Source organism: Lethenteron reissneri, chromosome 42 (assembly GCF_015708825.2).
Source record: "Lethenteron reissneri isolate LAM-NWPU_2019-01 chromosome 42, ASM1570882v1, whole genome shotgun sequence".
Lineage (NCBI taxonomy): Eukaryota > Metazoa > Chordata > Hyperoartia > Petromyzontiformes > Petromyzontidae > Lethenteron > Lethenteron reissneri.
In genome coordinates this window covers 10,558,317-10,585,537 of record NC_083820.1, presented here as the reverse complement: position 1 = coordinate 10,585,537, position 27,221 = coordinate 10,558,317, and the positions used below count along the sequence as shown (strand labels likewise).

General features: G+C 46.4%; 1 protein-coding gene across 1 annotated transcript in view; it reads right to left on the bottom strand.

Moving 5' to 3' along the window:
- LOC133353073 (arf-GAP with SH3 domain, ANK repeat and PH domain-containing protein 2-like) overlaps nt 1-11,546 on the bottom strand; it is a 111,351-nt gene extending 99,805 nt beyond the window's left edge. Inside the window, exon 1 of the mRNA XM_061569177.1 lies at nt 10,942-11,546. Coding sequence (XP_061425161.1) covers nt 10,942-11,067 — 126 coding nt within the window. The 5' untranslated portion in view covers nt 11,068-11,546. The remainder of the gene's footprint in view (nt 1-10,941) is intronic.
- Between the last annotated feature and the right edge of the window lie 15,675 nt (nt 11,547-27,221).

Sequence of the window (27,221 nt, the reverse complement as noted above, 5' to 3'; positions counted from 1 at the left end):
GGAATGCAACCAAGCTTGTCAGATCTTGGAAGCAAAGTGGCTTTGAGCTGGGACAGGGCCCACCATGCGTAACAGGGCTTCATAGGCCGCGTGGCTTAGGTGGTGAGCGGCAGATGGCAGTGCAGTCAAATCCATTGTTGTGCTGCACTTCTGTGCTCCTATATCAATGCTCCACAGCCTTCACTAATCCGCACTGACCAACGTGGTGCTGTGTGGTACAAATAAAACCCACGAGCTGTGTGATATGGGGACGGCTTCATCCAGCAGTGGAATGACTAAAAGCTGCATTCGTACATGTGTAGCACGTAAGATCGGCTGACCAAATGCATAAAATTGTCGTCAATTATGCAATTACCATATTATCTGGATTATAACGCACTTTTCTCCTCTCCCTTCTTTTTAGAACCAAAGTTAGGGGTGCGTCTTTTAATCCAGTCGCTGTGCGCGGTTTTGTGCAAGACCAGAATTGTAAAACTTCATGGACATTGTGGAAACAAACACGGGGTTTCGGAGCACATCTTACTTGCCGACGCTCTCTTATAACCCGGAGAATACGGTATCCCGTGCGGTCGTCAATCCGTCTATTGTTCTCCCTGTCAGCCTTGTCTATTGGGTCATTCTGATCTGTGCTGCCACCGCTGCCGGGGGTTGACAGGCGCGTGTAGTGTGGTGGCAGGGCCTCGCATGCTGCACGCCGACTGCGGTGGATTCCAGCACATATTGAGTGAGCGGGGGGGGGGGGTCCCGCTCACTCAAAATGCACGGCAGCCATCAAAGCCTGGCAACAGCCCGCAATGCGACTGCGGCTCAACGACGGAGACAGGTCGCCCGAAACAACGCCCGGGCGCTTCGCTCGTTCGCCGGCGTTCACGACGTCGCTCCCAGCCGTAGCCCCGTCCGCCGGGCTCATCGCCGACCTCGAAGTCGCGCGCCCCGACACCCCTGGCCGTACGAAAGGAGAAACCGGCCAACAATGGCGCGGTGGCCACTGGGGACGTACGTTTGGATTACGGGGACGGAAGGAGTGCGAGGAAGGATGCAGGCAAGAAGTGCCACGAGCAAATCGGGCCACACACAAGCACTTGCACGCTCATAGGGGTTACACAATACAGTACTGTAACACAGAAGGTCGCCGCCAGAAAGGAGGAAATAATGCGGAAAAAACACAACGTTTATATAAATACGTCACGGGAAGGGAAAGAGACAACACATAAACTATCGGATTTGCGTTGCTGCAGTTTCATTCGCCAATGCACAAATCATCCGGAATGCACCACATCTCATGAGTGCTTGGCAGGCTAAGCAATGTTTAGCCTTGGATAATGCTCGGATGAGTCATCGCCACACGTAACAGGTAACACAGGACGATCACATGGCTACATTGTGGGGCGGCAAGTGGGCACTGCAGCAAAATACACTGTTGTGCAAATACTACTCAAGCATCGGTGTTCTCCACCTTCGCCAAACCCACACTGACCAGCGAACCCCGCAGGACCCGCATGGCCTGGGTAAAGCTCTCATCCAGCAGTGGAATGACAAAAGAACAAGCAGAGTTGTATTCAAGCCCTACATGCCTTTCCCAACTTGGTCGTGTGAACCTTCGGGCTTAACTCTCCCCTCTCTCAAAACAAAGGAATACGCCCACTCCCTTTCACTGGCACTGTGGAGAAAATCATCAACAACGTCGGCTTAAACGTGCAGGAAGGAGGGGTGGTGCAGTGGTTAAGCGCACTGGTCTATAAAACCAGCGACCTGAGTTCAATTCTACTGGACGACATTTGTGAAACTACTGGACATGTGAAAAAAGAGCTTAATAGCTCATCGGATTCATCCAGAATAATACATATTCTCATTTTTATTCTGAATACCCGGACATGGCTAAAATCAGTGGTGAGTGAAATCGGAATGGTCCTGGGCGTCTCCTCCCCTACCCCTCCCAACCCCCTTTTGATAAACCCACACGGAGCAGCGTGGTGAAGTTATGGTCCAACAGTCCAACAGACCCCACATGGCTGAAATGGCACGGGGGAAGCCTTCATCCAGCTAGGGAATTTGACGAAGGCCATGAATGATTGATTAAAATTAACCAACTAGTTTAGGTGGCTCAGCGGTAGAGCGAGCGGCTCGCGATTGGAAGCGTCGCAAATTCAAATCCCGATTGCAGGTTGACTCACCCCATCATCCCGCCGGGGTCGATACAAATAGAGCACCACTTATGTTGGAAGGTCAACAGTGGTTGTCCTATTCATAAACTCACTCTCCTCTCCCCCGCCATGGTAATGTGGAATTTCCTCCAATGGCTTCGGAGAGCTGTAAACTGGAGATGAGTGACACCACGTGAATTGCTGAATTGAGCAAGAAATCACTTTTGAATACTTTCGTCTAAAATGTAATTCGTGTATTTAATTTTTTTTTAACCAAACAAAGTGTTAACAATTGTGTTGCTTTTTAATGAGTGAACAAGGACTCGAATGATGAAACTGCCATGCGAAGTGAATGTTCACGAAGCCGGTGGAGAATTAGGTTCCAGGCAAGCACTTCCACGAAACGCAGAGACACTCAGTCATGTGATAACGACACTGTATGTTCAATCGATCAGGTACGTGGTGGCGATTCTTCTTGCAACATAATGGACATGCTACAGGAAGGAAACATGTGGTAACCACCCCCACTTCCCCCAGAAAGATAAAATTCAATGTTTTCGTAAAAAAGTTATTTCAGGAAGCAATGTCGCAATTAATGTCACATAGTGTTATGCTCGTAACACAATTAACAAACGTTATTTTTTAAATTTCCCCGAAGGCACATTAATATTTTTATGGATTTGTTGATGGCCAAAATGTAGCACATGTACAATTCCTTTATCATTCAACTGCTGAAAAATGGGAGGGGGCGGATTATTTGGCCATACTTCCCCACGCTGGTCAGTGCAGTTTGGTGAAGTCGTGTACTTAATATTTTCCACCCCAATTCAATCCTGATTGTGCTTTTGGAATTATGTCACGGGATGAAGAATCCCTCCTTCAAGTCCCACAGAGGTGGATGTCACAGAGCTGCCTCTGAAATCCCTTCAAGTGGCCTCTGGTCTACACAGCGGAGAGAAGCTGAAGTCGGTAGTGTACAGGCACTTTTATTCCAAACAGGGTAGCGGTATCCTGACAGAGGTAGAGAATATTGTAAACACAATTAAACTTTGAGAGCACAAAAAGTTATTCACTCACTTGCATAAATCATCATTGCCGAGCACAGGCTCAGAGGCCCACATACGCCAAGTGGCAGTAACGAATAGGACGGCTGAAGGTGAAATGTGATGAGTTATTTTTTCTTGAGTTGAGCAAAGTATATGGTGGTGGTGGTGATGGTGATGCTGCTGCTGCTTTGGCAGTTGATCACAAGCACAAATAACACAATCTTCATTTGAAGCTTTCGTGACTGCAGAAATCCATACTCTTTGATTCTTTCGGTAAAGTCACAAATAACACACACACATAAAATACATTAATCAATAACACTTGGCCTTAAAAGGAAGATGACAGTAAATGAAAGGTAGCGTTTCAGGCAATGACCCTTTTTCTGAGCACACAAGAAAGGCCATAGAGAGTGGAGTTGGAGGCTGCACTTTACACAATGAAGACTCATAAGCATGACAGTTTTCATGTTTTCTGATGACCAGGATTTTTTTATCGTCAAAAGAACTTGTTAAAAGAGATGAAGGGATGCAATTCTTAAGTGCAGCAGTGCGAGAGAATGGGGGGGGGGATGTTTTGATCTGCAGTGTGGTGTTTGGACACAGTATGGTGCAAAACCGAGAGCAAGAATCTAGAAACGTGATTGACAGTTCACTCCGGCAGCAAGCACTGTATGTTTGTACCCATCACCCCACAGGGAACCCGTGGCCAAATTGTTGTGGACCAGGCACGGCGGCATTCCACAACGCCCACACCTCGAGCAGCACCACGTGCCTCCCCCACTCCTTCCACTCTTTAGCCCATTCCTGAGCTGAACACCTGGCACCCTGCTTCTCCACCTTCCCGAGCATGCAATCACCCTCCCACTTCAGCGAACCCCAACACAGCCCCCACTAATCCATTCAAGTGCCCTCTCCTCAACCCCATCGCCCAACTACCAACCCCACCTCCGCATTACCCATTCCACCCCATCCTCATTTTCCGTATGCCTCCCCCACCACCCATTCAGCACAATAATTTAAGACACTCAACCGACGCCGACATACAGCCCAGGAACCACCTCCCTAACCACTCCACAATGATCCCTTCACTCACCAGCTTTCACTTTGCTAACCGTGTTGACATTTCAAAATGCAAACGACCGTAATAGTTGACGTTTTTTTTAAGCCGTCATTCATCTCTAGTTTCCTTTCACGCAGCCGAGACTGCGATACATAAATTGCTGTGGCTCCCATGATCGTGATGATGCCCTCCTCCTGTGTGGTGGCGGTGAAGGTGTCACGCCAAAGACTAATGTGGGCTGTGTGCGAGCTGTGTGTGCATGCATCGGGTCTGGGTTTCCAAGAGGTGTCCACAAAAACACCTCCCAGGGTTGTTTTCTTCCTCCGATAAGCAAACTTGAATTAATTCTAGATTTGAAGCTTTCATGACTGCAAGGATTCATACTCTTAGGTTTTTTCGGTAAAGTCACGTAGGTAAAAATAATAATAATAAAATAATATTAAATGAAAATAACTAAATAAAATCGCGACGTTTCAGAAGCAACACAAGCCTCCATCATCAGGTGTAACTACTCCAGTAAAATTATTTTACAGAAAAAACCTAAGAGCATGAAACTTGAATTTGAATGTAAACGTCAGTATGAACGTCGCATTTCCGACTGGCTGGGTAGTGAGGCATAGGCATAAATGTGAAAGGGGTCGGATATGTGAAGAGTGTCTGATATGTGACTATCTACAAAACTATAGTTACACCGTGCACAAAGTCCATTGGGTGTGGGCAGTTAATTGGTCATGGCGGATATATGATGGCTGGGAATGCGACATTGTACTGGATCTTGTTTTTACTGCAATTAGTTTGTTCTGTATGTGGCAATGTTCAAATGTTAGCTGGCTTCTCTCACGAGCTCGCAATCACGTCTTGCGTGAAATTTGTTGCGGATTGAGAGACATCACTTACATTCTGGGGTATATTATAACAAGCTATGAACATGCACAAGTAGTTCACATGTGTGAAGGCATTACCTATCTTATAAATTAAAGCTATAGTGCTTTATCGCACTGCGCTACGAACCCGGGCCACCTGAGGTCAATTCCTGGCCATGACCCTTCAACCATCCAAACAAACCAGCAAGGGTTAAGAATGTGTGGTCAAACAACTGCAATGCCTGTGAGGCTGTGGGGAAAGCCTTCATCTCGCTCGCAGTGGATTTTAAAAGGGCTGGATGTGGATGCTAACTATACATACGTAGTAGTAGGTTTTTTACCCTTTCAACTGGTACAAAAACTGACACCTTTATACAAGGCATCATGTTTGTAATAACCACAACACAAGCAGTCAAAATGTAAACAAAAAGAAACAACTCTGATGATGATAATGATAAGCACTGTCCTTGAAGTTGATTGGTCCACACCCAAGACAGCTTTTCTTAGAGCCTAGTCTACATTGGTGTTGGACCAGATGACACCAAAAGGCGTACAACTCAAAAACAGACATACGTGTTGGAGCAAAACAGATTTCATAACTGCGCTGAACCACGACCCTATTATCCATGGCAAATGTAGGGTCCGCGGAAACTCCTATTATCCGCGGCCCAATTTTCTTCCTATTATCTGCGATTTTACCCCTGATGCATAGCAAAGTGGCTTCCTAATGCTCAGGTTTTTTCCACGGATAAGAGTAGCCGTGTGGCAAATTCATCCTATTAATCGCTGGAGTAAAATCATGCATATCCTTCCAGATACTGCCCGCACCCCTATATCATCGCGGGCAATAGGCGTTCCCCTACATATACCACAATCGCAGGAGACTTCAGTGCAAAGGATAGGTAAGAGGCACAGAGACAACATGTAAACAATAACACACTCAATATGGAGGAATGCAAGTTGCAACCTCCCCAAGCTTTGAGCGTTCAAACATCGCTAATCTTCTGCTTGCACACTGGCTTCCCAGACTAAAAGTGTGACCACAAACAGGATGGTCCGTTTACAGATACCCCACTAAAATAACAGGGGGGTGGCGACTTAACCGAGAAAATGTTTTGTTTCAAAGCCTCTACACGCGTCGCATAAATCTTGACAAATCTCAATAGACGATATTCCCGTAGTCTGATCATTACGACGGACTTTTCTCTCCGTGTTTTGCAGCAAACGTCCGAAGGTGCCGTCTTATAATCTGGTAGGCGAGTGTGCGTGTGAGACGCCAAAATGGTATCATCGAATTGATACCGCTAGTCCAGAGTGGGTCTTTCTTTCCAGGGTGTCTCATAATCTGGAAAATACGGATTATATATCATTGAACATTACTGTGTAAGATATTGAATCTTCGTTTTGCTAATCTTCGATCACCTGGTGGCACAACAATCGGCTGGGAATGAGGTTGCGAGTTCAAATCATGGTTGAGGATTGACTCGATCCATCATCTCTGCCGGCTCACGTTAGACGAGTACCACTTTGTGGGGAAGTCAACATTGGTTGCCCCATGGATAGACTCGGTCTAGCCATAGGAAAGTGGAATTTCAACAACAGGAGATAAGCACCGTCTCAATGCGCATATGAGCAACAAAGTCACTTTTACTCCGAGTTGAAAATGGGGTTATTGAGAAACTAGTGGGGGTTTCTATGATTATGGATCATCCCCTGTATTTTGACCCAAATGTTGCAGCTAAATCATTTGGTGATGCTGCGTTTGTAGTGGTGTGCAGGCCTTAAAAGGAAAAATATATAAGAAGCAAAATTTTGGGTAATGGCCCTATTTCTCATAGGACGTAAATAGAAAGGCCAGAGAGACACAATGGATGATGGCGTTCTCTGGTCTAACACTGTTTGAGACTAGGCTCTAAAGAAAGCTGTCTCTGGTGTGGACCAATCAGTTTCAAATACAATGCATATATTACCAGAGCATGTTTTTGTTTGCATGTTTACCGCAAGTTTTGTGTGGTTAATGCGGACATGATTGTTATATTTTGATATTGACAAGAAAAGTCCCATGATAAAATGGATAAGAGTTGGAGACTGCATTTTACACCATGGGGCCTGCTGAGAATTACTATTTTTTAATGTTGTCTGATAAACGCGTTTAAATCGGCACATGAATGGCTAGCTATTAGTATCTACATCATAGGACCTCCTTTGCCAGTACTAAAATATATGAATAGGTTTTTCCCCTTTTTTCTGGCAACAAAACTGAAACCTTATTTTACAAGGAATCATGTCTGCATTAACCACAATGCGTGTGGTCAGAATGCAAACAAGAAACATACTCTGACAATATATGCATCGTCCTTGAAACTGATTGGTCCACACCAGAGACAGCTTTCTTTTGAGCCTCGTCTCAATTGGTGCTAGACCAGAGGATGCCAAAAGGCGGACAGCTCAAAGACAATGCCACTATCAAAGTAATGAGAGCATCTACATCATGTAGTAGTTAGAATAACACAGCCTTCAAATGATCAAGAATGTATGTATCTTGCAGTGCAGACCACCCCAGCCCATCCCAGTCGTTTTTACTCTTCTACGGCTTCCATCCACTTAATAATGTCGACAATTCTACACAGAATGGCGTGAATTCGTCAGTTCCCAGCGAAAAAAGTGTCCTGGCGGGCTAAAAAATCACTTACTAACCGGAGAAATGTGGACAAAACCTCGAATCACTATTAAACTTTCAGTACAATGAGAACGAAAGTAGATAATCATGCCAGCCTTCATTGATGCCATCTATGTTACATTAGTGTAACATAGACGCATTATAACAGAGCTGCAAGAGGGCTTTTACATCACCCCCATCTTCTCAATCATTAAACAAAGCTTGCTACAGGAGTTGTATGGTCACGGTGCTGTGTTTGTTGATGCCCTAAACATTTACGCTGGGGTCAATTCGTACCACAACAATACGGATTCATACCCTTGGGTTTTTTCGGTAAAGTCACGTAGGTAAAAATAAATAAAAATAATAGAAATAATAGAAATAACAATAGAAACAATACAGATTTGGCAAGAAGGGCAGCTTCTGGTCCCAAATAATAACAATCGTGGGGGGCTCTGCAAGCAAACACTTGGGGGGCAAATCAAACACAAATATCTTAGCCAACACCACGTCTCCCCAGTGCTGATGTTCATACACTGCACTAGGTACTAAATTTAAGGCCGAGCAAACCTAGGGCAGACCCAGAACCGCAACATAGCATTTGTCGCCACTGCCGTGAGCCGTGTATGTGTCAATGTATAGACTGTACTGTGTGTGTCAATGTATAGACTGTACTGTGTGTGTCAATGTATAGACTGTACTGTGTGTGTCAATGTATAGACTGTACTGTGTGTCAATGTATAGACTGTACTGTGTGTCAATGTATAGACTGTACTGTGTGTGTCAATATATAGACTGTACTGTGTGTGTGTCAATGTATAGACTGTACTGTGTGTATGTGTCAATGTATAGACTGTACTGTGTGTCAATGTATAGACTGTACTGTGTGTGTGTCAATGTATAGACTGCACTATGTGTGTGTCAATGTATAGACTGTACTGTGTGTTTGTCAATGTATAGACTGTACTGTGTGTGTCAATGTATAGACTGTACTGTGTGTGTCAATGTATAGACTGTACTGTGTGTGTCAATGTATATACTGTAATGTGTGTGTCACTGTATAGACTGTACTGTCAGTGTGTCAATGTATAGACTGTACTGTGTGTGTCAATGTATATACTGTAATGTGTGTGTCACTGTATAGACTGTACTGTCAGTGTGTCAATGTATAGACTGTACTGTGTGTGTCAATGTATAGACTGTACTGTGTGTGTCAATGTATAGACTGTACTGTGTGTCAATGTATAGACTATACTGTGTTTGTCAATGTATAGACTGTACTGTGTGTCAATGTATAGACTATACTGTATGTGTGTGTGTCAATGTATAGACTGTACCGTGTGTGTGTCAATTTATAGACTGTACTGTGTGTGTCAATATATAGACTGTACTGTGTGTGTCAATGTATAGACTGTACTGTGTTTGTGTCAATGTATAGACTGTACTGTGTGTGTCAATGTATAGACTGTACTGTGTGTGTGTGTCAATGTATAGACTGTAGTGTGTGTCAATATATAGACTGTACTGTGTATGTCATTGTATAGACTGTACCATGTGTGTGTGTCAACGTATAGACTGTACTGTGTGTGTCAATGTATAGACTGTACTGTGTGTATGTGTCAATGTATAGACTGTACTGTGTGTGTGTCAATATACAGACTGTACCATGTGTGTCTGTGTTAATGTATAGACTGTACCCTGTGTGTGTGTCAATGTATAGACTGCACTGTGTGTGTGTCAATGTATAGACTGTACTGTGTGTGTCAATGTATAGACTGTACCATGTGTGTGTCAATGTATAGACTGTACTGTGTGTCACTGTATAGACTGTACTGTGTGTGTCAATGTATAGACTGTATCCTGTGTGTGTGTCAATGTATAGACTGTACTGTGTATAAATGTATCGTATCAATTGCGTATGCCAACACTTACACTACTGTATGTATAGCATCATGTGTACGGCTAGTGTACCACCACTTCTACGGCGTAGCATCACGTATGTGTATAATCGATACGATATCTGCATGTGTATAATCGATACGATATCTGCATGTGTATAATCGATACGATATCTGCATGTGTATAATCGATACGATATCTGCATATCGGCCACGGTTAATCTACTGTTGGATGACGCCCTCCCCAAGCCCGCCTGCGAAGTAACATGCTGATGACACACAAGAGGTCACACACAACACACACATAACACAACACAACACACAAGTGTTCACACACAACACACAACACCACACACACAACACACGTGTTCACACACAACACAACACAAAACACAACACACAACACACACGTGTTCACACACAACACAAAACACAACACACAACACACGTGTTCACACACAACACACAACACCACACACACAACACCCAACACCACACACAACACAACACACACGTGTTCACACACCACAACACATAACACAACACACACGTGTTCACACACACAACACATAACACAACACACACGTGTTCACACACACAACACATAACACAACACACACGTGTTCACACACACAACACATAACACAACACACACGTGTTCACACACACAACACATAACACAACACACACGTGTTCACACACAACACCACACGTGTTCACACACACAACACATAACACACAACACACACGTGTTCACACACAACACATAACACACAACACAACACACACAAAACACACACACAACACCACACACATAACACCCAACACCACACACACACACAACACCACACAACACCACACACACACAACACCACACAACACCACACACACACAACACCACACACACACAACACCACACACACGTGTCCACACACACAACACCACACCCCACACACACACCACACACACAACACCACACAAAACACACAACACAACACCACACACAACACACCACACACCACACACACGTATTCACACACAACATCACAACCCACACACAACACACCAATAACATACACACAACACCACACACAACAACACAACACAACACACCACACACAACACACACACAACACCACACAACACCACACACAAAACACACACACACCACACACACACAACACCACAACCCACACCACACCACACACAACACAACAACCCACACAACAACACACTAACTCTACCGCTGTGTTAAAGTCCACCCTACTCACCTCCTCCACGGCACTGACTGACGACCGGCACATGTTCATCTTGGTGGTGAAGGTGGACGTGGTGGGCGAGCTGTAGTCCTCCAGAGTCTCGCTCACGAAGTCGGGGACGCTGATGTGGTCCGGCATTGCTGGATCCTCTTCGCTAATGCGTTTTTAAAAAATATTAATTAATGCTCCCTGGCGATACACGTAAAGTATTTGCTATCTTATTGTTGTTAGTAGTAATATTTATTCACTAATCCCTCCTTTGCGAAGTTGGCTTTCTTGCTCAGAAGCCCAGGCAAGTCAGCCCCCGGATGTTTCCAGCCACTGTCGGGAACTCCTCCTCCTCCTCCTCTTCTTCTTATCCTCCTTATCCTCCTCCTCCTTATCCTCCTCTTCTTATCCTCCTGCTCCTCTTCTCCTGCTCCTACTGGCTTGTTTTCTTATCCTCCTCCTCCTCCTCCGTCCCTTGCACCACACTGGGGGAGCAGCGTGTGGCTTGGAGGATTCGTGAGGATTGGTGATGGCTGAGTGAGTGAGCGATGATGGTGGTGGGAGGAGGAGGAGGAGAGTAGTTAGGTGGAGAGAGAGAGAGAGAGGAGGGTAGGAGGGGATGTGTGGTGATCTGGGACACCGTGTGGGTGGATTGAGGCTGGGTGTTAGTGGGGTTTGGCGGTAGAAAGAATGGCTTTGACTTGGGTTTGTCAACAGTGACTCGATGTCGCCGCCATGTGACCGCGTGGCAGAACGAGGAGATTGTTGGAATCGGTCGCAATGAACCAATTCGTGTCCAGCACCACAACCACCACATTGGTGTGTCAACACGACTGCATTGTTTACTTAGGGGCCGTCCATAAATGACGTCACGCGATTTTGGACGATTTTTGACCCCCCCCCACTCGTCACACGACGTCACAAAAAGTCAGACCCCCTCCCTCTGAAATATGACGTCACAATGCCCTGCCCACCCCCGCCCCCCGAAAAAAATAAAACATGCTTCAAATCGCTTTAAACTATTGTCATTGTGGTGCGTATTTAATGTGGCGCTGCACTCTGATGTTGTAGGAGAAACATTTATTGAAAAGTCTATTTAATTAAATAGAACGTGTTGTCTATATTTATTTAAAGTTGCGCATTTTGATGTGACGTCACATTTCTCAACCCCCCCCCCCTCGTCACACATCGTCACAAATGTCTGACCCCCCCCCACTAGGTGCGTGACGTCATTTATGGACGGCCCCTTACCCATGCGGTGGTGGTGGCTATGCACGCCTATGAGTCAGCCCTGTGGTGGCCGGGGGTTGTTGGATCACTGAACGGATGTCTTTGAACTCCCTTCCCGTAGGCGTCGAGGAGATGCCAAACCCCGTGGTTCTCAAACCTTTTGGGGGCTGTCCATAAATGACGTCACGCAATTTTGGACGATTTTTGACCCCCCCCCCCTCGTCACACGGCGTCACAAAAAGTCAGACCCACCCCCCCTCAAATATGACGTCACAAAGCTCTGCCCCCCCCCCCCCCCCAAAAAAACATTTCATTTTGAAAATAAAACATGCTTCAAATCGCTTTAAACTATTGTCATTGTAGTGCGTATTTAATGCGGCGCTGCACTCTGATGTTGTAGGAGTGTTTTTATAACAATTAGTGTTGTTAAAACTATTATTTATTTATTTAAAGTTGCGCATTTTGATGTGACGTCACATTTCTCACCCCCCGCCGCCCACTCGTCACACATCGTCACAAATGTCTGACCCCCCACCCCCTAGGTGCGTGACGTCATTTATGGACGGCCCCTTTGGCATTGCACCCTCCAATCAAGACCACTTTATCGGTCGTCCTACACCATCATTTGAGGATCACTGATTTAATGCGCGCAAACTCTAGACGTGTTTCGAACATCTGTTTGTTGTTCTAATGGGATTCATTTTCAAATAAATATCACTGATTAAATTAGTCTAATTCTATTTGCAAGAATGTATCTCCTTAATCGTTTGTGTAAACATGTTTGCACTGGGTACCGCGAGCTCCACGCATCAATAATTATTGCTCCCACTATCAAACAGAGTTGAGATTCTCTGTTCAAGATCTCCTGCGACTAACCGGATCGAGCCCTCGCCATTCGTTTGCCCCGCTGCTGTTGACCTCTCTCATCATCATCACGGTGGCTAGGAGATGTTTACAACCTCGCCTGGTATACAGGAGGTCGTGGGTTCGATCCCGACCCTGACGCCTGCTGCTGTATATTTGGAGTTTCAGTGCCTCTCTCTCTCATCGTCATCATCACGGTGGCTAGGAGATGTTTACAACCTCGTCTGGTACACAGGAGGTCGTGAGTTCGATCTCGACCCTGAAGCCTGCTGCTGTATATTTGGAGTTTCAGTGCCTCTCTCATCATCACGGTGGCTTGGAGATGTTAACTACCTCGCCTGGTATACAGGAGGTCGTGGGTTCGATCCCGATCCCGACCCTGACACCTGCTGCTGTATATTTGTAGTTTCAGTGCCTCTCTCTCTCTCACCATCATCATGGTAGCTAGGAGATGTTTAAAACCTCGCCTGGTACACAGGAGGTCGTGGGTTCGATCTCGACCCTGACGCCTGCTGCTGTATATTTGGAGTTTCAGTGCCTCTCTCATCATCACGGTGGCTAGGAGATGTTAACTCCCTCGCCTGGTATACAGGAGGTCGTGGGATCGATCCCGACCCTGACGCCTGCTGTATATTTTGAGTCTGCGTCTCTCTCTCTCCCCGTAGTCGCGGGGAATTTTCTCCGGTTTTTCCCTCCACATTTAGAATCAACGCGCGATTAGAGTATTTCGCTGCTATCCATTTCCACGTGATAAACCAATTTCGTTGAGCTATCATTTGTGATAGCCATGTCGCTTCTGAAAAAAAGAGCTCCATAGCTCAGTGGGCCTTTGCCTGGTAACAAATGCTTAGTGTCGCCTGTGCCACCCCACCAATCACGTTGCCGGCTACGAACGTGGTGACGTGAGCTCGAGGGGTGGTGATGTGACCTCGATGGTAAACCGAGGCGAGCCGGAGGCGATGGTGTGCGACCGGTAGTCAGTGCCGGATTATCGTAGTAGCAAAAGTAGCTGCATATGCTAAAGGGACCCGCACTTTCAAGGGCCCCGCGCTAAATGCTTTCAAGCTATCAATTCCGCCTTCGACTTTTATGAACGACTGGGTGTTTAAGGTTAGCGATTTGTCGTATTATCTGGCTGTATAGCAAATGAAAAATACAAGTACTTTACTATGCAAGTGAAAAATGTGTGTTTAAATATTATAATAGGGTTTCCCCCCGTTTTTCTGGCAACAAAACTGAAACCTTTTTACAAGGAATCATGTCTGGATTAACCACAATACTTGTGGTCAAAATGCAAAAAAAACTCTGATAATATATGCATTGTCATTGAAACTGATTGGTCCACACCAGAGACAGCTTTCTTTTGAGCCTCGTCTCAATTGGTGCTAGACCAGAGGACGCCAAAAGACGTACAGCTCAAAGACCATGCACTATCAGAGTAACGAGACCACAAGTATCGTATTCTTAGGTTTTTTCTGTAAAGTCACGTAGGTAAAAAAATAAAAATTAATAAAAGTAATTAATTAATAAACGTTTTAAATGTTTTACCTACGTGACTTTACCGAAAAAAACCTAAGAATATGAATCCTTGCAGTCACGAAAGCTTCAAATCTAGAAATAAACACAAGTATCGTGGTTAATGCACACATGATTCCTTGTTAAAGGTTTCAGTTTTGTTGCCAGAAAAAAGGGGGAAACCCCTATGATTATATGTTGGTACTGGCAAAGGAGGTCTAATGATGTAGATGCTCACCCCGAGTCCTCATTACTTTGATAGTGCAGCTGTCTTTGAGCTGTACGCCTTTTGGCGTCCTCTGGTCTCGCACCAATTGAGACGAGGCTCAAAAGAAAGCCGTCTCTGGTGTGGACCAATCAGTTTCAAGGACAATGCATATCTAGATTTCAAGTATACATATTATCAGAGTGTTTTTTTTTTGCTTGCATTTTGACCACAAGTATTGTGGTTAATGCACACAAGATTATTTTTTTTTAAAATAAAGGTTTCCGTTTTGTTGCCAGAAAAAAAGGGGGGAAACCCCTATTATTATATTTTGGTAATGGCAAATGAGGTCTAATGATGTGTGTTTTCATATTTACGTTTTTTATTTTAGGGCCCCTTTATAACAAATGCTAGAGGCCCCACACTGGCTTAATCCGGCACTGCCAGTGGTGCACACAGCACCAAAGATGGTTCCTGCTCGGTTGCCCTCCTTGCTCGCTCACGTCCGAGTGACGGAATCGCCACCCCCTATTTAACCACGCATTGCAATGCGCTGTTTGGAGACGTTTTACTGTGGAATGTCTCGCATCGCGACCCGCTCGCTGTTGAGTGACGCTCCACTTCAGTCGTGCCACGGGGGGCCAAGTGATACCATCGGCTGGTCTACCTTGTGTTGATCAGCGAAGGGGTTAGCTTAGTCATACCATCCGCTGGTCTACCTCGTGTTGATAAGCGAAGGGGTGAGATTAGTCATACGGTCGGCTGGTTTGGCTCCTGTTGGTTAGTGCTAAGCAGAGGTGTGGACTCGATTCATGTGACTTGAACTCGAGTCAGACTCGAGTCATGAATTTGATGACTTGAGACTCGACTTGGACTTGCACAACAATGACTTTGTCCCACCTCTGAGGTGTGGACTCGAGTCATGTGACTTGGACTCGAGTCAGACTCGAGTCATGAATTTGATGACTTGAGACTCGACTTGGACTTGCATAACAATGACTTTGTCCCACCTCTGAGGTGTGGACTCGAGTCATGTGACTTGGACTCGAGTCAGACTCGAGTCATGAATTTGATGACTTGAGACTCGACTTGGACTTGCATAACAATGACTTTGTCCCACCTCTGGTGCTAAGGAGTTGCATGAACCCATCACAGCTGACAAAAAGAGCTTAGTATCTCATCGGATTTCTCCAGGATAAATAAAGATTCTCATTCTGATCACAACGAATAGGAAATTTATTCTAATCCATTGCATCTAACATGGGCAACGTTACACTCCTGAGTCTCGCTGCGTCCTGCGACTGTCCCTCTCCCCACCATCCACAGATGCCGACGTTCGTGACGGGGCTGTTGGGCAACATCCGTTCGGAGTTTACCTTTCACTGGAGCGTCAGCAAGAGCGACGTGGACGGAGATACGCGAAAGCAAACGATAACAATAAGAATGTGACTCTAGCATTACCATTTACGACATCATTACCACCACCAGCCACCACAATCATCACTGGCATCATCAGCATCACCACCATCACCCGAATTACCAATAACGGCATCATCACGGACCACCAGCATCACCACAATTGCCACTGGCATCATCAGCATCACCACCATCACCCGCATTACCAATAACAACATCATCACTACCACCAGCATCACCACAATCATCACTGGCATCATCATCATCATCACCACCATCACCCGCATTACCAATAACGACATCATCACTACCACCAGCATCACCACAATCACCACTGGCATCATCAGCATCACCATCAACAGTATTGCCAATAACGACATCACTATGACTAGTATCACCCCAATCACCGCCATCACAGTCACCATCATCATTATCAATAACGACATTATAACTACCACTAATATCATCACAATCACCACCAACGTCATCACCATTACCCAGGAAATTCTCACTGAGTCTGGTGACTCTTTTTCAGGAATGTCTTGCCAAATGTTCACAGGAGGGCAATTATTGTTATCTATAATCCCAATTGAGTAATTGCGGGTATTTTTTTTACATTGGGATATAAACATACATTATTGAGTTTGCCGGGCGGCTTGGAGGTCAGAGAGCTGAGCTAACACGTCTGAAATCCACGTTTTGTAAATCTTCATTAAAGTTTAAATACAGCTTACTTGATGGGCAGCAGAGGGCAGTGTAGCTCAATACTGTCCAGTGCTCCCTCGTCCATGCATTTCGCCATTATACCCCCACACTGACAAACGTTGCTCACTCAGTATCAGAACCGGCCCTAGACCTTTGGGGGCCCTAAGCAAAATTTGGTTGGAGTCCCCTTTGATGTATGATTTTTTTCACCCACTAGCTAGCAGTGACTCTAGGGGGCCCTCTGCTGGCCACGGGGCCCTTTGCAATTGCAAGGGTCGCTTAGTGGCTGGGCCGGCTCTGCTCAGTACGGTCATACATCTCCCACTTCCCGCACACTGTGGTATTTAGTGGTCGTCGCTGGGTCACCAACAGGGCCCTTTCTAAATGTATCCTCCAGGTGTCGACATTCCCTAGCCCCTAGCCCAGGCCTCGTGGACAGGCTGGTCGTCGACGTCGAAGGCGATGATCTGTCGAGCACCTGGTTGAGCGTGGGCATCCCCCTGGGGTGGTGAGGCCCACGTACTGTTGGGGTTTTGTTGCAGATCTGATTTCGACGCTCAATCGCAGGGCCAGGGAAGGCGGAACCTTCCGTCTGGGTGAAGACGAGCTACATGCCCGGATAGGCCCAAATGGCAGGTGTCAGATGAGGTCCTTCAAGTTCAAGTTCATTTATTAGGTATAGCCCTGTGAGCCATTCGGCTCTTGAATCGGGTGCAACCGCAACAAACAAAAAACAAAAACACGAACAAAAAACATCTTAAAGTGAATATGTGACTAAGTGCAAACAGAAAATCCAAGAAAAGACAGCAAAATATTGCAGAAAAAACACCGCACACCAACGCCTTGATGTTGGCGAGACCAATGCGGGGATGTCATCGTGGCATTTGTGACGAAGGCAGAACACCTGATCCCAAGAATGCACCGCACGCTCGAGGGAGGTCTTCATCCAGCAGTAGATACACGAAAAGGCGATACAATGTAGATGTACATTTCCCCCGAGTAATATATTCCCGCTTCAAACCGTGGTCTCCGTCCATTGCAATGGAGAAACTGCTAAATGCTTCGGTGATAGATTTGCCCAATATCTTCAGACCAAAATACATAATATGCGAAATATATACGTAAATTTTGCAAAATATTTTGAAAAAAATACTTAAGATTGCGGATGAATGTTGACCCTGCAACAACAGCCTTATGCATTTTTAAAAATAACTTTTCTATTAAATTTTGACTTAAAACTTTCGTGACTGCAGGAATTCATATTCTTTGGTTCTTTCGGTAAAGTAACGCAAATAGAAAAAAAAACCACGACGTTTCCATCGCAACACAAGCGGTCGTCATCAGGAAAAGTGGGTTAGCCTCTAAAGGCAAACTGTTTATAAAGGTTTAAAATGGGCGTAGCCCAAGTGTCAGCAGTATGGACGGGGCAGCTAATGTTAATGTAAGTGATGGTCACTGACGGCGCTGGTGGTGGGTTTCCACCAATTAAAGGACTGCCAGGTAAAAATTTGCATGTTAATGTAAGATCGGAGAGCAGCCTCCACGGCGAGCGCGCGGTGTGTGGCTATGTTAATGTGAGAGATTGGCATGTTAATGTAAGAGATTAGCATGTTAGTGTAAGATCGCAGAGCCGTCGCCACGTCGAAGTCGGCACGCGGAGGCTGCCGTGTTGGTGTGAGAAATGTAACCTGTTAATGTAAAATCGGACAGCCGAAAATAACAACTAACATCGGAAGGTGGCAGGATGGGAACATCACAGGCAGTTATGACTTAAACTGGTTGATCACGTCCTTCCAATGACTGATAAGTTTGTACCCATCCTCTCGGTAGAAATTGTGTCTGTGTCTATATATGGATGGCTTCATGAACGAAACTTTGTTGATAGCCAGTGGGTTTGCAGAGTACGTTCGTCTTAGAGAAATCAATTTCGTGTGAGCCCACCGTATTAAAATAATGATCAGCCACAGCCAAGGTATTGGTCCTACCGTGTTTCAGAACTGCCTTATGTTCACGAACACGGTCCGAGACATGTCGCTTAGTTTCCCCAATGTAACTACTGCCACAGACACATCTCAGTTTGTAGACGCCAGGATATTGCATGTCAGGAATCTTGTCCTTCACAGATTAGATCAGATCACGAATTTTATGTACTGTGTTAAATCGGACCTGGATCTTTTGTTTGCTCATGATTTTGGAAATATTTTTGGTTACCCCTGCTATGTATGGCAAGATGATAGTTTTGATTGGATCCTCAGATGGCTCCTTCCTCACGGTTGGGGTGATGGCTTTGCGGATTGTGTAGTCAGAATATCCATTCGCCTTGAGAGCTTGGTGTACGTGTTTGAGTTCATTGGTTAGGTGTTCATTGAGCTCTATGGTGTAGAGTTTTGATGAGGGAATTATTCTGGGATGGATGGTGGTGGGAATCATGTTTTAGGTAGGCATCAGTATGGGTTGCTTTCCTGTAGACAGAATGGCTCATTGAGCCATCTGGTCTCTTTTTGATGTAAATTATATACAGTGTCTCGACACTATATCAACATTGACGCAGATTTTTTCCCCTACAAATCGTTCACAAATGAAAGAACGTCGATAATTTCATTGCGATATTTTAGTGTGCGTCGATGTGTTTATGAAAAACTTTGCGTGTTCGAAATATCGATGCTTTTATTTCGAAGCCCCATCCCTAGTGAAGGTCCTTCCGCCGGCAGTGGCACGAGCAAGTAATTGCAGGGCTGCACCTTTGCCTCTCTTTATCTTTTAGATAAATACAAGCATACAATTGAATGCACGTATACAGTGTTTAAGCAGAAAACTGCAGTTCTATACACCCCAATCCTCCCCCACCTCCCCCAACCCGCACTGACCAGGGTGGTGAAGTATGGTCAGGTAACCAAATGGGCTGTACTGTATGCGAATTAGCAACCCATGTATAATAATGCGTGTTTACACAGGAAAGTCTCACTGTTTCTCGATACTTTTTTCCAAAGAGGATGCTGTAACAAGATGTTGAATCAATGCCATCAATTAGTGGCATATTGAAAAACAAAGTGTGTGAAAAAGCAGAGGATAATACTGTACCTCTAAAAACACCACTCATACACTCACATTGTTACCTTTGCTGCACTGCCATTTCTTGGCCAGATTCGCGCAAATGAATACAGACATTTATTCACAGTGATAGAGGGGACCAAGTTTGTATCATTACCCACGGGGTTATCCGCGGAATTACTCCAAGTACCTGGAGAAAAATAATTGTGGATAACTGTGGATAACAGGATGCATTTGCGGATGGTGTGCACTTATCCACAACATTTTGCAAATATGAGTTTTACTTTCTTGTGCTTCAACATTGCCATGGATAAACGCAAATAGGTTGAATTTGCCAACAGACTCCACTCATCCGTGAAAAATTGGTGATAGCCATTCCAAAATCCAGAATCAGAAACCCCACGAATGATAGGAATAATATGGGCATATATTATAGGAGTTTTTGCAGACCATTTAGGAATCGTGGATAACAGTCCTTCAATTGGGATGCAAAGAGCGAAAAGCTTGTATTTGAGATCACTATTAGCTTGTTTGCAACACACAGCTACCGATCAAAGCTACATTTACATGAGCCATTATCATAATGATCAGCTATAATGGGCATGCGCTTGTAACGCAAATGTAAAAGTGAAAACCCAGTTGTAAACATCTATTCGTCGCCGAACATTGGCATTCAGTAGGTCATTCTGCATGGCTAACGTAATGCATATTTGCATTGTTTTGCAACGTGTAATTTAAAATCATAGCAAGGGTCATTTAGTTTATGTTGGTGCCGATGCTGATCCAGCATGTTTATAGATCTTTGTCAATCCACTGCTGGATGAGGGATTCCCTTACCTCTCCATGCTGGTCAGTGCTGATTGGTGAAGGCGGGGAGCATATAATTACAGTAGCCTGACCAAATCGCCTAGAATGTGTCCGATGACCTTATCAGACCTCGGAAGTGAAGCAGAGCTGAGACTAATTGCAGGTCCCTAAAAGTCCAGCACGTGCGAAGGCCTGTATGGATGATACCACCATTACACAACTGTGCATCGATGATCGGTGCACATATTCTCACGAGTAGACAACATTAACCGTGAGATTTACCCCATTAGGTAAAGCCCTGCCCCTATCTCCTAAATCCGAGTGGTAGGACTTATTGACTGCTCATTACTGTGCTTCATTACATATAATGCGCACACTAATGACTTCTGCCGAATGCTGCGAAAAGAAGCCACAGTAATGGAATTTGCCAAGTGGTCCACTTAAAAGCACTTTGCACAGAGTGGATATCCTTTAATGTGTTACGCTAAAACATTTGTGTGAATTCAAAACCACAAAACAGACGCATAAAACGAAGGGAGAACAGATAATTGATCCATAAACAACGGCTGCATACACAGCATGACCGCATTGCATTGTCACGGTGTTCCAGTTATGAAACAATAAAAACAATTATATAACATATATATCGGTGCCATCACTGCGTGTAATTGCAGACAATTGGTGTGAGAAGTGATTAATGTTGGCAGCTTTCTATAGTGTTCTCATAATGCTTAAATTCGATCCTGCACGAGGCCCTACCTTTATCCTTGGTCTTTTCCAGAATCCGACATCTTTGCCATTACATCATTTTGGGAACAGCTTTGTGTGGCGGTCACCGATCTGCCATGGATTCTGAGAAGCCCCTGTGGTATTGTGCGACGCTGACACTAGGTTATGTGACAAGACCCCCACATGGATGGGGCTGTTGGCCAACGGAGGACACTGTCCCGGTTATGTAAGAAAAACCTCCAGGAGACTTGTGTTTCAACTGAAAAGCGCTCGCAGCCACCCCCATTTCACAAACTATATTGTCCCAGTGCTGGGCCGGAGATGGCCAATGTCCAATATTGGCCCAATGTCAGCATGTGTTTTTTTTGGCAGCTTCAGTTTCACGGTCTGCGCTGACTCTTTATAGAGTGTACACTGCACAAAGTATTTTGCCGTGTGGGCTTTACCTGTAAATGCTTTAGGGTTATGATAAAGGTTACAGACTTAAGAGTCAAAGTCACTTAGGAGATAAAATAAGGGACCGTCCATAAATGACGTCACGTACCTAGGGTAGGGGGGGTCAGACATTTGTGACGATGTGTGACGAAGGGGGGGGGGGGTTCAAAAATCGCGTGACGTCATTTATGGACAGCCCCTAATCCTGACCCAACACATTTGTTGTGATAGTCGTGTGTGATCTGTCTGCACTGTTTTCAGTTGTGACTTTATATCTGGTTGAACATTAGTCTCAGTACATTGTTAATACGTGTCCTGATATCTATTTTTTTATCAAAGCATAGCAGCACGCCGTGTCATGTGTTGCCTCCGAAACGTCGTGATTTATTATTTTATTTCTATTATTTCTACTTATATTTTATTATTTATTTTTATCTACGTGACTTTACCGAAAAAAACCTAAGAGTATGAATCCTTGCAGTCACGAAAGCTTCAAATCTAGAATGAAAACAAGTGCCAAGTTTGCACAAATATTGCTACTACGATTGCGCTTGACAGGCAAAATGTCGGTAGCGGCCTCCACCCAGCCCGTCACTTCAACATTAGTCCCTGTTTGTGGAGCATAAAGACCCACGCCCATCTCGATCTGGCACAGCACGTTGTGATGAGGTTAGCCAAATGGATGCATCCAGTCACCTCTTGGTATCGACCTGACACATAGCTGTACAGCGGCATGGGCTCGGGTGTTCTGCATCCATTATATGTGGCCAAACAGTGGTAACCGCCTTTCGGTAATCACAATGTTAAAAGTGTCTTCTTCTTGTTTCTTTCGGTAAAGTGACTTTACCGAAAGAAACAAGAAGATGAATCCCTGCAGTCACGAAAGCTTTAAATCGAAAATTAAAAGTGTCTTGTTTAAATAACCACTTTTACATGAACTTGACTCTATTTGCAGCTGCCACGTATTTAAGTGTCTGATCCTTTTATCTAACTCATTTGTATATTCCTTATTGGGTTTGATCAGATGTGTAAACACAGGTACAGCACAGAGTCCATTCATCATCAACCAGCCACGGATTTATCGACATTGATTAATGGGATTTTGCCAGATTGTCCTGGGATGCCCTCTGGTCACTGTTCAAACCGATCAACGTGCGTTTTTGACATGCCCTGATACACAGGGTTTCCTCTCAACAATAATATCTCAATTCATAGGATAAACCACAACACGCTCTGACCAATAAAATAATCAACACTGCTAAATAATATAACTGCACAATATCACAGGACACAAGAACATATTCATTGAAATGTTTAATGTTGGTGAAAGAAAAAACTATATTCTGAACATTTGGAAGGAACACGAACCCCCATCCTCAAAGCATTGGTAAATACACTTTATCAAATGGCATCACTAGAACACATGGGGTGTAAGCTGAGAAAAAAAACATAGAATGCTATAAAATGTGGTCCATTCCTAGCCTCTAAACTAAACTATGAACTCTTTTTAAAATTTTACCAGGTAAGACACACTGAGCTATATCGATCTTTTTCAGAAGTGACCTGGCCACAAATGATATCTCGATGAAGTAGATTATCATGTGAAAATCTATTGCAGCCAAATACTCTAAGCGCATGTTGATTCTAAATGTGGAGAGGAAAACCGGAGGACCCAAAGAAAAATCCATGCGACCACAGGGAGAGAAAACACGCAGACTCCAAATATACAGCAGGGTCGGGATTGAACCCACCACCTCCTTCATACCAGTAGAGGATGTTAACATCTCGCCAGAACCCCTTCATTGAAATAAAACTCTACCCCCCACCCCCTCCAATACAAAATCTAGACATACAGGAGATGTGAAAATTTCGGCAGATTTATTCTCAGAGTGCATTGCCACCACCTTGCTTTGTCTACTCCCACCTCCCCCAATTTGTCTATGCGTGATTTGTATTACAAAAAACCTCAGACATGACACCTCTAAAACGAACTGCAAAATATCATAAGAGCCAGTCAGGGTGTTTATTGTTTCGGATTTGTTATAGACACAATTGAAAATAACATTTTGAATGGAAATATAGGAAACTTTTTGGACAGGAGCATCTGGAAAACAGGTAAATTTGTCTTCTTGGTTCTTTCGGTAAAGTCACGTAGAAGGGAAATAATAAAATAATAAAAATAAAACATAATAAAATAATTCTCACGTTTCGGCCACAACGCAAGCTGATGAATCTCTGCAGTCACGAAAGCTTTAAATCGAAAGGTAAATTTGTGTATCGAGTTCGGTATATGTGGCAGATATTGATGGGGACGGCACGGGACCATGCGATAAAAGAATGCGTTCCAGTATCATACCTCTCAACCCATAAGGTTTACCCGTATTCCTATATAGGGAAATTGAGTGTACAGCCGTTCCAATTGGGGCAACAACAAAAAATTGTTGTATGTTTCTGTTTCTCCCTTGTGATGGGAGTTTGTAGGAATTACGTTGAGATTTATATGGGCATGCGGTGACCAATAAGGTCTAAATGGTGCTGGTATAAGCTAGGCACTGATAAGGGTATGCAGTCTACAACACCCAGAGAGTGAATCAATAAATAAAGTGTGAATAAACAAAGGTTTAACTCGTGCAAAGCGCCACAGAGTACACAGGACCCGTGCCACATTCTTCAATTCTCGCACGGGATTACTGCCACTTTTCTCACCGCATCCACACGCCAAACCTCACGCCCCCTGCCGGCCACTCTCGCGCATTGCCCGTCAGCTGCCAACACAAGGAGCTCGCTCTCAAAAGGCACGTCCTATAAAGGTCAAAGGGGCAGCCCTGCAATGTCTCGCTTCACGCCACTACTGGCTGAAGGGCCTCCGCAACGAGAGGGGGGCTCTTAGAGAGCGACGTCTCGCTTCCTTACGAATGGTGTATTCGGCCTGCTCTTTCTTTCACGCTGGCCAGACTTCTTGGAAGACGTGGGCGTTACCTCCTCCACTTTACCCCTCCGTAAGCAACCTGCTTGCTTGCTGATAAACACATTCCTGCGGAGGGAGCTGGTAGGAACGTTGGGTTGCTCGGTCAACGGCCAGGATCAACGGCGGCGTGGTGTATTCCGCAAATATGCCCGACTGTGAGGGCGTGCACAAGCCGGCGTGAGTTGGTTAAACGTTGAGTTTTATAAGGGCACCACGGGGTGACTAGCCCCTGCCCACCCAGCCCCACCCCTCCCACCCCCCACCCAGCCCCTCCCTCTCCACCCAGCCCCTCCCTCCCTCCCCACCCTCCCCTCTCCACCCAGCCCCACCCACCCATTTTTGGATTCACGACGGACGGACGGAAACAATAATCCCCTGTGGGCTGGTGTAACCAGGAGGTTCCTACCACTATTAGGAGTTGTACCAAATAAATCTGCAGCTGCACAGTGGCCAAACGTAGTAGGGGGAAGCAAGATTCAAGCAACTTGCACAATTGTTTAAAATGCCGCACCGGGGGATCGAACTGGCGACCTCTTGTGGCTTACAAGCCCCGGTGCGCGTCAAGAACCTGTCAGATTCCCCCTACCCCCCTCATGGACCCCTATAAACCCCTGTGAACTGGGGTACCCCCCCCCCCCCCACCGGGGTCTCCCCCACCTCTCTCTCTCCTACCCCCCTCACGCCCACGGACCCCTGTGAACCCCTATGAACTGGGGTACCCCCCCCCCCTCCTCCCCCCGCCCCGCCCACCCGGGTGGGTTCAGGGTCGCCTGGCGTGGCGCGTGGGCCCCACGAGCCCGGCTCTGATTGGCTGCCCGGCGCAGTCGCTTCATGGCGTGACAGCGCCTCCAGCCAATGCGCTGCGGCGTGCCGGGAGCACCCCGCGATATACACAGCGGTGGTGGTGGTGAGGGGGGGGGTGGTGAGGGGGTGGTGGTGAGGGGGGGGTGGTGAGGGGGGGGGTGGTGAGGGGGGGTGGTGGTCAGGGGGTGGTGGTGAGGGTGGGGGGTGAGGGGGGGGGTGAGGGGGGGGGTGAGGGGGGGGGGTGAGGGGGGGGGGTGAGGGGGGGGGTGAGGGGGGGGTGAGGGGGGGGTGGTGAGGGGGGGGGTGGTCAGGGGGGGGGGTGGTGGTGAGGGGGGGGGGGGGTTAGGGGGGGGGTGAGGGGGGGGGGTGAGGGAAGGGTGGTGGTGAGGGGGGTGTGAGAAGGGCGGTGGTGGTGGTGAGGGGGGGGGGTGGTGAGGGGGTGGTGGTGGTGGTGAGGGGGTGGGTGGTGGTGAGGGGGTGGTGAGGGGGGGGGTGGTGAGGGGGGGTGGTGGTCAGGGGGTGGTGGTGAGGGTGGGGGTGAGGGGGGGGTGAGGGGGGGGGGTGGTGGTCAGGGGGTGTGTGGTGAGGGTGGGGGGTGAGGGGGGGCGTGAGGGGGGGGGTGGTGAGGGGGGGGGTGGTCAGGGGGGGGGGTGGTGGTGAGGGGGGGGGGTGAGGGGGGGTGAGGGAAGGGTGGTGGTGGTGAGGGGTGGTGGTGGTGAGTGGTGGTGGTGAGGGGGGGGAGTGGTGGTGGTGGAGGGGGGGGGGGTGAGGGGGGGGGGTGGTGAGGGGGGTGGTGGTGGTGAGTGGGGGTGATGGTGGTGATGGTGGTGAGTGGGGTGATGGTGAGGGGGGTGATGGTGATGATGGTGAGGGGGGTGATGGTGATGATGGTGGTGATGGTGGTGGTGGTGAGTGGGTTGATGGTGATGATGGTGGTGGTAGTCTAAGCCGGCCATCTGCGCCGCTACGGGCCGACGACGCCAGTGACGAATTATCCAAAACCGGTCCCGGGCCAACTCCTATAGGTCGACTCAGCCGTAAATGAGTCGCCTGGAGTGGTGTGTGTAGTTAAACGTCGCCACTCGGGGAGACAAAGGCGGCCGGGCGTGGTGCCATCCACCCCCTTCATAGATGCCACACGCAAACAGCACGTGCCCCATCAGTCTGTTCAGGCTATAGGGGAAGGGAATATTTTAATATGGCAGGGGCTGTGGTGTCTGCCTTGTTAAAGTGAACAACATGCACCAACTACTCCTCCTGCTTGAACTTGTTAAAGTGAACAACATGCACCAACTACTCCTGCTTGAACTTGTTAAAGTGAACAACATAGACAACTACTCCTCTTGCTTGAACTTGTTAAAGTACACAACATGGGCAACTACTCAAGACCACGTGCAGCTGTGCACCCACTGGTACCAATGCAATGTTGCTGGTACTACAGCATTGCATAGTGGTACCCAGTGTTGGTGGGTTGAACACTGAGCGTGGACTAATTTAATTGTCATGTAACGTTGACCCCAAGGGTTGCAACCACACGTCAACGTTGAGAACGTTAGCATATTTACTGAATGCATC